The sequence below is a fragment of the Mastigoproctus giganteus genome, chromosome 10 (assembly GCF_048544385.1).
Source record: "Mastigoproctus giganteus isolate SK-2022 chromosome 10, ASM4854438v1, whole genome shotgun sequence".
In the NCBI taxonomy this organism is placed as follows: domain Eukaryota; kingdom Metazoa; phylum Arthropoda; class Arachnida; order Uropygi; family Thelyphonidae; genus Mastigoproctus; species Mastigoproctus giganteus.
In genome coordinates this window covers 14,821,538-14,833,720 of record NC_143584.1, presented here as the reverse complement: position 1 = coordinate 14,833,720, position 12,183 = coordinate 14,821,538, and the positions used below count along the sequence as shown (strand labels likewise).

The 12,183-nt window shown below is 34.7% G+C and overlaps 1 protein-coding gene across 1 annotated transcript in view; it reads left to right on the top strand.

Annotated features, from left to right (window-relative positions):
• Ntf-2 (nuclear transport factor-2) overlaps nt 1-9,174 on the top strand; it is a 58,466-nt gene extending 49,292 nt beyond the window's left edge. The window contains exon 4 of the mRNA XM_090382391.1: nt 8,648-9,174. Within this exon, the coding sequence (XP_090238517.1) occupies nt 8,648-8,761 (114 nt within the window). The 3' untranslated portion in view covers nt 8,762-9,174. The remainder of the gene's footprint in view (nt 1-8,647) is intronic.
• The last annotated feature ends 3,009 nt before the right edge of the window (nt 9,175-12,183 follow it).

Sequence of the window (12,183 nt, the reverse complement as noted above, 5' to 3'; positions counted from 1 at the left end):
TCAATACTACACTAATAGATTCCTAAATGCAGTGATACATATTACGTTATCTAATTTTACATTAGAGCTACCTATTTACCACAATTAAAAATTTTAATTCCCTGCCACTCACACTGTACTATAGCAGTAGTTTGTTGTTTGGTTTTTAGGATCATTAGCAACTAAGGCCATATTGCTCCGGGATATGCGGTGGTCATTCCCTGACCTTTCCGCATCCTCCGTATTTGGTGGTCACGGGCTCGAACCCCGGTCTAATCAAGAAGCGTGTGCTACGCACTGCTGCTCCTTTCCACCTGGCTACGGAGGCACCACTATAGCAGTGAAGGCAAGATTCAAACGAAACAACAGTTTTACCTATATTAAGTGGTAAACTACAAAATCTCTATATAAATTTAAAATAAATAACGAGCGTAACTGGGACCATAAAACTACTTACAACGTATGATATAATATGACAATTCAGTAAATAAAATTGTAAAACATTTATGATTTTTTGGATTCACAGCCTTCACATGTAATGACAGTCATCGCCCTCTGTCTATGAGGGTCCCCAAAATGTAGAAAGCAAGAACACGGTATTAGTTTTTCACATGAAGCATTATGTTTCAAATGTGTGTTTTAAGGTGGAGGTAATATCATTGAATTAATGTGAAAGAAAGTTTCATCTTGGCTTCATGTACGCATCAATGAACCATAGTCATCAAATTGCTGTATTCAACTGTTGCCACTAAGCATTATCGAGGATTTTGAACAAATATATGTCACAAATAGGCAAGTTCTGAACTATGTGCAAGATGAACTGCCCACCTTGTTTTTCAATTAACGTGTGTGTGAATTGTAACTGTTTTTCAGAAAGAAGGGAAAAAAATTGGAATCGTTACTTTTTTTAGGGATTACCCTTGTATGTATGTGTTTCTGTATATAAGCATATACATACTATCCTACAAAAAGTGTTGAGCTCTAATAAAATAAGCATATTTCAGGTGGTAGGAGTACAAGCTCTTCTAGATTTTTCTGCTTGTGCAACATGCGAATCAATTTGCAAACATGCACACTTGTATACAGATGTAATACACAATAAAAACTATGTAAGCTGTTATACTATGACCAACATTGTCATGCATCAAAAAAAAAAAAAAATATATGAATAGTAAATATTTCTGATTATTTTTTTTCTCTGCTAGTAAACTGTAGTATGGGATAGAAACATTGAAGAACTAAAGAATTTTTTTGTATCAACTTGGGAAACAGAACTTCTAACCATATTGTGATGTTGTTAATTATAGGAGGGCAAGCTCTCACTCTAAAAACTTAACTTTTTCAAGTAACATGTAAATAAGTTAACTTTTGTTTTGAAATTTTTTGAAGAATTTGCAATATATATGTTTGGTTATAAAGCTAAATTTCTAAACAAATCATAATATGACTTGTTTTGTGTGAACTGTTGTAGTTCACATGCATTTTACTGTTGTGAACTGACACTTTTGCCATATACATTATGCCTCAGAATCTGTTAATGAAGTATTAATAGTTTCTGATGGAGAAGATATGTGTAATGGTTTTTTTTAGTAAATGGTTGATTTGGGTGGTTTTTTAATTTTAGTGTTAAGCATAATGGTGACCCTGCATTTAGATAACCAAAAATAGCAGTATGCCAAATAGCAAGAAGCAGAGACTTTTTCTTACCACAATGCTATTTATTCAACATCAGTGTGGCACACTATGGCCATAGATGCCCATGTGCCTAAAAAATTCTGAAACAAACAATCAACACCAGTGTGACAAACTTTGCCTTGGCCACCAGGTTTCATCCAGAACTATGAGCCATATGCCTTCTTAACAAGTTCCCTAATGTTTCCCCTCCACCTGTATATAACAAAATACCACAAACAAAGCAAAATATGTCTGGTTTATTTTCACAGCCACCTGTTGCCATACACTATTAAAAAAAATAATACAAAAACAGAAATAAACACAGTTTTACTTGGATTATGCTGTACAAACTGCATTCTCAATACCCTTGGAAGGTTCTTTGCATTTATGTTAGAAAAATTGCTACTGTGGTCAATCTTGTAATAATAAAAAATGCAATACAGGAATATGTCGCATAGCACAGTTTCGAACAGTCCGGGTTTCGCTATAGTGCGGTTTACAAATTGAAAAAAAATTAACTGCGTTACGCACCAATACATATCAAATGTATAGGCCAATGCGTTATGGATTCGAGGCCATGCTGACTGTTGGAACACTGGAGAAAATATCTCCAGTAAAAATATCCCATTTTCTTGTAAACGTTTGATTATAATTTATATGATTTTTTGCAAATTTTAATTTGCGATTTTTACCGGGGCACTTAGCCTAGGGTGTTTCTCCCCACTTGACGATGTTTTTAAATCACAAACTCGTTTACCTATTTTAAAACAGCTGGATAGGGGGAAAACACCCTACCTCAGCTGAGACCCCCCGATGACACAAATCAATCAGAAAGAAAACGCTCTCGCCTTCACTGAATCACAAAATTCGACTTTACAATCAATCCATTTTTACCGGTTACGGACTGTTGTCACAACTCCCATTATATATGGACTCTGCTGGCTTTGATAGATTAGTAAACACTCTAGATTCCGAGCGGTGAGGTCATTGATTGTGCGTAAGCTGTACAAATATTTTTCGCTGTGTATTTTTATTAAAGATTATTTTTTAAAAAACCTTTTTGCCTTTATACACAAATATGAGTGGAAAGAAGAAATGTAATGGCGCCGAGCGTTCTTCTAGATCCAAACATCGAACAAGGTATGAAAGTAAGGTATGCGTTGCAAAATGACACGATGTTATAAAGAGATGTATGCAGATAAAAAGAAGAAAAAACTGTGCAAACTAAGCTGATCAGTTATTTTCAAAATAAAAATATAATACATACTTCACTTATATTCTTTTGGTATGTACATACTGCAATAAAAATCATTTCTACTGTACTTACTAGTATTTTTCATTTTTATCATTTTAATTTATTTTTTTGCAAGAACTTCGTGTGCATCAATTTATAGTAAACAAACACCTATATATTTTTGCAACTCGACCCATATAATCTAATTGTCTGAATGCATTACATTAAAATACATACTAATAATACCTCGATCAGTGCTGTGTTTTTTTGCCATAAATTAACCGTGCTATGCGAGGTATTCCTGTATTATTTTTGTGTATTCAAAATCATAAAAAAGAGTGAGATTTTTATGAAAAATTTGGATGTCAGTTTTGAACTAAGTATACTCATTTTACTAAAGGATACATTTAAAAAAAAAAAGTTGAGAACCTGTGTTTTTGATAGTTGACATCCAATTCAAACTCAGTATGTGCAAAATTAAACATGCTGATTGCACTACTTAGTAAATTATTTTGAAATTATTTACTACAGTAACTGTGCTGATTATTATTTAGTAAATTATTTTGAAATTACAGGTAGCCCTCATTTTGTGTCAGTCACTAACCACAAGGCCATTTTTATTTTTATTTATTTATTTTTTGCAATTTTTTTATAAATTGAAAGTTTAAAATCGTCAGACAAAATTTATCATCATTGAACTGTACTATGTATCATGCACTGTTCACATGATCAAGAACAGTCAACAATTAGCTCATCCATATCATAGCCAATCAGAGACAAGAAAGCTTCCTGCCCTCAAAATAGCCACTCGTGGATGCAGGTGGTAAAGGTCCATGCGGTGAAGCATTCAGTTTGTTGTTGTTTATGCTATTTATGTGTTGTAAATTTATTACGCTAACAATTTTTTATTAATTGTGCTATTAATAAATTAAATAACAATTAATAGTGATAGCCATGTGCAGTTTTTGCCAATCGTGTTATAAAGTTTTTAATTTAATAGAATAAAGAGACACCATATCTGGTAAAAGAAGTTCAATGAATCCTAGTGCAAATGAAAGTGTGAAAAAGGCACGTCTATCTATCACATAGAAAATAAAATGATGGTTATTTGGAAAATGGAAGCTGGTGAAAGCCACCCTAATGTGTGTAGGACTATGAATATATCTCCATCGACTATTACTACAATTATGAAGAATGCTGATAAAATAAAACATTCAATGCAAAGTGCTACACAAGTTAGTTACAGTAGAAGTAAGCGTTTAGAAAAAATGGAACGATTGCTGACACTTTGGGTCAATGATTTGAACCAAAAAAAACATACCCTTGACCCAAGCTGTAATAACTGAAAAGGCTAAGTCAATTTTTGAAGACTTAAAAAAGAAAGAAGGAGGTCAGTGCAATTAAATAATTTTGGCTAGTAAGGGCTGGGTCATGAGATTTAAAGCAAGACCCAAATGCAGAAGTGTGAAAATTACTGGCAAAGCAGCAAGTGCAGATGCTGAGGTGGCTGCTGCAGAGTTTCAGGCCATAGTAGAAGGGAATGAATATCCTTCAGATCTCATCGTCAGTGTTGATGAAATGGGCCTTTCTTGGAAAAAGTTGCCCTCAAGAACCTTCATTGCCTATGAAGAAAAGTCGGCTCCTGGGTTTAAAGCATCAAAAGACAGGCTGACACTTTTGTTGGGAGCAAATGTGTCAGGCAATTTAAAATTGAAGCCAATGTTGGTCTTACCATTCAGAAACACCACGTGTTATGAAATGCTTGAACAAAGCCATGTTGCCTGTGTACTGGAAGTCAAACAAGGAGGCTTGGGCGACGCAGGACATCTTGGATTTGTACACCATTTTTGCCCTACTGTTTTCAACTTCTGCAATGACAAAAATTTACCAATTTTTGTCATTGCAGAAAAATTTACCAACCAAGGCTAGTCTTCTTTTGGACAATGCCCTGGACATCCTACAAATCTGGATAAAGTCAGAATGCCTCTTAAAGTTAATTTTGTCTACATGCTCTCTAATACAACATCAGTTTTGCAACCCATGGACCAGGGGCAATAGCCACCTTTAAAGCTTATTACCTATGGCAAACATTTACAGAAATGGTAAACACTTTGAACATGTCCAACATTACCATCAGAGAATATTGGCGGTCGTTTGATGTCTTAAAGGGCATCAATCATATTAACACAGCCTGGCAAGCAGTGACTGTCAATTGTCTAAATGGAGTGTGACATAAACTTCTCCCAGATTTCATGCATGACTTCAGAGGATTCAAGCCACAACAGAATGTTGTAGAAGACATCAGCGGGCTGGCACAAGAGGCAGGGTTAGAAGTTACAGTTGAAGATGTAACTAAGCTCTTAAAGTCATAAAGAGTATCTTTCAAATGAAAACCTTGAAGAGTTATCTTCAGAACTTAGCCAGCAGCAGGAGGAAGAGAAAGAAGACTCCTCATCTAAAAATTATGAAGACCAGTGATCTACAGTGGATTCTTGCAAGTGTAGACGCCTTCAGTAATGAGCTCTGTGACATTGATCACGACTGGGAGAGGAGTGCCACAGTTAAAAGGGGTGTCATATCAACCCCGAGCCCTTGTTTTGAAATGCTTAAAGAAAGAAGGAAGAAATGCAGTCTTCTCAACCAGGACCTTCAAAAGCCAACTAAAATTTCAGCATTATGCCACTGTCAGTTTTATGTAGGTATTTATTTATATTTTATTTACATGTACATACTATTATATTTATGTGGGTTAAAAATAAAACACTTTTGTAATTTAAAAAATATTTCTTGAGCTTTAAATACTCCAGTATTGAAAAGGGTAGATAATTTTTGGGGTCCCTTAACCTAACCTTGTGATTTCCCATTGACTCCACAATATAAAGGTGCCTGCCCCCCCAGGAACCTAACCCTGGCATAAATTGAGGTCTACCTGTATTTACTACAGTAACTGTGCTGATCACTGTTTACAGGTTAATGTGGAGTGGCTTTTGGCAAAGAAAATAGAGTAGCTGTTATATCACCATACAAAGTTGGGCAATCTCTTACCATTATAATTGCCCACAGTTCTAGGAAGGCTGTTGGAATTATGGAAAAGTACACAAGAAGGAAGCAGTTGTCCTTTGTCAGAAATGATTGGTTTGGCGAAAAATTACCTATGGTAACACAAACCTGTATTTCTGTGAACAAGAAGATCCTTACAGATATTTTATAGAAGTTGATAAAACCTTATAGCCACACCATGTTCTTTGATGGCCATTGAACCTCTTGGCAGGGTTCAGCCCTTGTTCGTAAGCACATATTCCCAATTTTTCATATTTCATCACATCTTTGAACTGGCTCTCTGGGAGCCCTGACTTCAACAAACTGGATTTCAATTTATGGATAAGGTTGAAGTTAATGATATACTGCAAAAGACATCCTGATATTGACAGTCCTGTTGTAATCATTGGTTGGAACAGCAGCCAGTATTTTATTAAACTTAGTGCATACTGTGATAGTGAGCTGTCTGATAAATTGAAGGAGGATTGTTTAATAGCTAGAGTTTCCATTTATATTAAATTCTAACAATAGCTTTCTATTTCTTTTATGGCTTGTGTTGGTTTTTACAGAATGATTGAGAAGCAACCCAAATTTTAGGTGGCTGTATAATTTTCATTAAAATTTTGTAACTTGCCTTTTCACCATCACAGTGATATTGTTAAGCATGATGGTCACTGATGGCAGTACACATTCATAATGCACAGGTGGCCAAATAATTTAACAGTAATCATCCAGATATTTCATTTCTTCATAAGATGATAGTATAAAGGCTGGTGGACCATTTTCATGAAAGTGGAACTGTTTGCATCATGACACAGTGGAATGCCATCTTGTTTTGACTGATGCTAAAGTGGATGAAGTGATGGAAAAGTTGAAGTGGTCTCCTTCAAAAAATCTCAGGAAACTTACAGTGCAATGAGGATTGTCATGTGGAAGGGCACATAAGGCTGTTAAACAGTACATATCTTATTTGTGTGGTTCAGGAGCTGAAGAAGCAAGATCAATTACTACTATTGCAGATGGTTCCATGTATTCATTGACAAACATGGAAGAGATAAGTTTGGTACAGTTTCTTTACTGATGAAGCTCAGTTCCAGCTCAGCAAGTGTGTGAATAGCCAAAACACTAGAATTTGGTCACCGAAAACTCACATGCATTCCCTTGCACTCTGAAAAAATTGCAAGGGACTTTGAGTGTGGCATGCTGTATCATCACTTTGCTGCATGGTGTGCCCCATTTTCTTTACAACTATTATGACAGGTGCTGTATACCGAGATATCGTCAAGCAGTTAATTTCGTGCATTGAAGTGAACAAACATGATTGTTTGCTTCAAGAAGGCAGTGCGATATGCCACATATCTGCTGAAATGTCTTTTCTACAAGAGTTCTTTAGTTATTGTCTAATTTCCAGAGGACCATGTCTCCTATGGTCTCTGAATTCTTTCTAATACACATAATAATACACATACATAATACACATACATTTACAGGTGTACAGGAAAAATAATACACATACATTTGTGAAAAAGACAGCAGCCAGCATTTTTCAACATTATATCAGTGCATTATAGTCACATTGGTGTTTGAATGCAAATGTTATTGTGCTGTTAGGTAAAATGATGCTCTGGTTTATGACTTCTTGTATTTATGCCCTTAGTATTACTCCAAAAATAAAGCTGTTTAGTCTGGGTTGCATGAATTCTTAATTATCTTATATTATCTATTTTATTCTTGACTCAGTGAACATGCAAAGACATCATACTGTGAAATGTGGTGCTTGAGCAGGTGGAGCACTGTGAAGAAGAGAGCATGGAATAAATTCCTCTCTGCACCCAGACAATCAGGAATTGTTCATGTGTAGCTCATGATGATGATGGCCAGTTTCAGATACAAACAAGGTGGACATTCTTCAATATCCTAGTCCTCAGATGTGTTGAAAGGGTTTGACAAACGTTCAAATGTGGCTCAAGAAAATCACTGTAACGGGCAAAAAGAGACTGGTATGACTGTGCATGCTGTTTGTTTCATACCAAAATTCTTTGCTTGGAAACCGCATTACATGCAGCAGCTATTCCCAGTGGATTGCGAACAATGAATGGAATTATATCAGTGGCTTTGTCAACAGACATGACACAACATTACTGGATAGAAAATAGCTTCAACCATAATAGCATTAAACTTTTCCTATCCATAACATCATTTTTATGTAAGACTGGGAATCCCCTCACTTTGCAATACTTAGTTCAAAATGGCCAAATGAAAGTCCCCTGGCAGGTGTCTTCTTGACGAGATCTGACAGAGTGACTAGCAAGAAGCCATAACCTGACACCATATGATTTCTTATGGAGATAAGGAAAAAAGGGTGTACAGGAACAACAAACTTGAGATGAATTGGAACAACAGATCAGTACAGTTTTCTAGTAGGTTCCATTAAATTTTTCTTCAGAAAGCAAAAGATAGCATTAGTCTAACTGCATAAATGTGTTTAAAATGCATGTGGAGGTAAGGTTATGTACTATAAGTACATAGTAACTAAGGTCATATTTTCTAGCTTGTTGAGAATTCATTATATTTATGAATTTATTATAAATAACTAAATATGGTTATACAAATCAAAATAATTGATAGATATTTGGTATAACTTTATTTCTATGAAAAGTATTTATTGGTTGTTGCTGGCTTATTTATTTATTATCTTTTTTTTTTTTTTTTTAATTCTAGACTGATGATGACCCTCCTCATACATTCAACCAGACATTCGTTTTGAAGCCTGTTGGAGATACATTCTACGTTGAGCATGATGTGTTTAGGCTAGCACTTCATCATGCAGCTTGAAAATGCATATTTAACTGAAAGCCTTTATCTTTTTACATAATTTTCACCCCTTTTTTTTGCAAAGAGTTGATCCAACCCGTGCTGATGGTGATTATGTAAAGATTGGTGGTGCTGCTAGACTGATATTGCAGTTACCTTCTTGACTTATGAATGGTGAAAGGTGTCGTATCATCTTACTAGTTTTCACACCACAGTTGTAAAGGAATAGTATGGTTGATACTGCGGGGCTGAATTAGTTAAAGAAAATTACTGCCTGTGCTTGGTAACAGTTCAACCTCAGTTCCTTCCAGCTCCATGCAAAGAAATGCAGACCACCCACTTTATGTGAATAAACAACTTGCTTCAAGAATCAAGTGCAAAAGTTTAATAAAAAGTTTGTGTACAAAGTATGTGTAAGTTGTATTTTTATGGTACACTGCCACTTAAAGAAACAGTACATAATGTTCATTATTTGCATGTGACATGTTCACACTGCAGTTTTTACCTTTTTTTTTAATTAGAATTTTTGCAAAATAAAGTTGAAGATTTTTTATTTGATATCTGTTGATAAGGGTAATTTTTTCTATTTGTAGATAAGTTACTTTTATTTGAAATTCTAACGTACACTTAAATTTCCATATTTCTAATATTAAGAAACTTTCAGTATAGAAAAATTTATACTTTTTTATAATTTAACCTTGTCATTTAATGTTTCTTATCTTTTAACCCTGTAGTGGGTATGCTGTAAATTGCACTCCCTTAAATTTAAGTATTATAATACTATTAAAATTTCCAGTGTGAATTTTTATGTTCCCAATAATCTTTTAAATTTTAATATGCATCTAATTATTTTTTTTTTTAGTTGCAAAAATGTAACATTATTCAACATTGTTATGAATAGTGTTAATTTGATATTAACATTATTCATAGACATTAGTGTTCATAAAATATTTTTTTGCTGTCAAAATGTACCACATGATTGCCCATGTATAATTTTTTCTTTAGAAATTTGGTTTGTTGTTCAATTGTGCTTGCTCTGTGAATGCTGCGTGTTAGAAGTGAAATAATTCAGGAAATAATTTTTTTTAAAATAGCAAGACTATTGTTTATAAAGAATCTTTTTCTATAACATGGTATATTAGTATGGCTTTATTTAATTTTTTCTCAATTTTTTTTTTTACTATTATTATACAGTGCTGTGTTAGAATAGAGAATATAATTTAAGCATACCATTTGAAACTAGTTCTCCTTTTTCTCATAGAAATATTGATCACTGCATGTAATACAACACTATAACCACTACAGGATTTAATGCAGTACAAATTATACCTAAGATGATCCCTCAGGTTTATATGATTACCAAACTGCTCTTTGGTAATTATAAGGCGTGAGTGGCCTCATACTACCCATAAATTATTTAATAAGTTAGGTGTCTATTACTTATCAGATATTAGTATCATTATACATTATTAAATGATCATATAATTTCTATTAAAAAATTGACTGTTTTAAGAAAAGTTGAAAAATTACCACACTGTATATGCACTTCAAATACATACCTAGTTTCAAAAAAAAATTATCAGTGCTTTGTTTTTGGCCACAATTTTTTTATTTATGGCTTTATTTTTACAGATTAGAAATCCATAGCCATAAAAAAAAAATTGTGGCAAAATAAAATTATCAGAATTTTAAAAAATAAAACTGATAAGATATTTTTCATTACCCTGTTTCACCTACTAGTAGCATCAAATTAGTCATCAGATTTTGAAAGACAGTGATCAAGTATTATTTTAAATGTTAATTGGATATAAGAGAACCCCCCTCCTCACTAATTGTGCTACTTATGTAATTTGAACCCTTGTGAGCAAATGTGATTTATGTCTTTAAATTAGAATTAGCATTAGTAGAGGCATATGATGCAATAAAGCAAGCTTAAAAAAAACCCTTTCTATTTCACCCATCTGTTCACTCCAAATGTTTGTTAGTTCTGCCTTGAACTTATTTAAGTTGTTGACCTCCACTTCAGCAGATAGAAGTTTGTTCCAACTATCAACCACCCGCTGGCTAAAGGCAAATTTCCACACATCTGTTCTACAATTGTCTTTCCTCAGTTTGAATTTATGTCCCCTCAGGTGAGTAATCTGAGCAAGAGAAAGAATCCCATCACCATTGAGCTTGCTCAAACCATTCAAGGCCTTATACACCTCAATTAGATCATCTAGCAGGTGTCTAGTTTCCAGACATTGCAATTTGCAGAACTTAAGCCTTTTTTGGTAACAGCAACCCTTTGTTTCACTCATTAATCTCATTGCTCTTCTCTACTTGTTCTAGCAGCTCTACATCCTTCCTAAAATGAGGCCTCCAGACCTGTATGCAGTACTCAGTGTGGCCTGACCATTGCCGTATACAAGGGGATAATCACCTTCTTATCCTTGCTAGCAAAATTCCTGTATATCACTTTACATTTGTCAATTTTAAACTTCAGTTGCCACCTCTCAGCCCATCTTCTCAACTTTGCCGACCTTCATATCGTCTGCAAACTTAGACATTAACCATTATATACCTTCATCAATATCATTGATAAATACATAAAACAATGAGCCCAACACTAGTCCCTGGGGAACTCTACTAATAACATTAGTCCACGAAGAGGAGTGTCCATTGATTACCACTCTCTATATTATCCCACTCAACCATCCTTTTATCCGTTGTAGCAACTTTTCCTTAATACCATACTGTTCCAATTTGTACAGTAGTCTTCCATGTGCAACAGTATCAAAAGCTTCCCTAAAATCCAAGTACAGTCAATTCTGGTAATTTGGGACATGTTGGGACTAGTGCATTTTGGCCCAATTAAGCGGCTGCCCCAATTATGCGAAATTTGTGTAAATAGTTAAAAATACAGTGGACCCCCACTTTACGATCGATTCTCTGTACAATCAAATCACGTTACAGTGGACTCACCATAGTAAAGTACCATTCACTACATGATGTGTAGTAAGCACCGGTCATTATGATCACATTTGTGAATTGAATTTTAATTCTATTAAACAGCGATTCTAATAAGCGAAAATAGGATGAATATTATCCACAGGCTATAAAAGTAGATACATGGTGTCCGAGCTAGAGGTTCCAAAAATAACGGCTTATAATGCGAGAACCACTCATTATATTTTCTCAAACAAAAGCACAGTTGATAGGAAATCTCACCAAGATTTGTTTCACACTGTCAAGGTCACTAGTGCAGGCGCATCACCAGTAGTCATGTGCGCACAAAAACGGCATAAGAATGGCTATTGCCTCAGCCCCTCAGTCGAGATGTGGATGCCACAGCGGAAGGTACAGTGCATTCTTTGGTTAGCTGAATTTCAATCAGCTATGTGTATTCAACGGCATGCGCGAAGGGAATGGAATGTGGATCCTCCCACGTCCAAATCCATTCT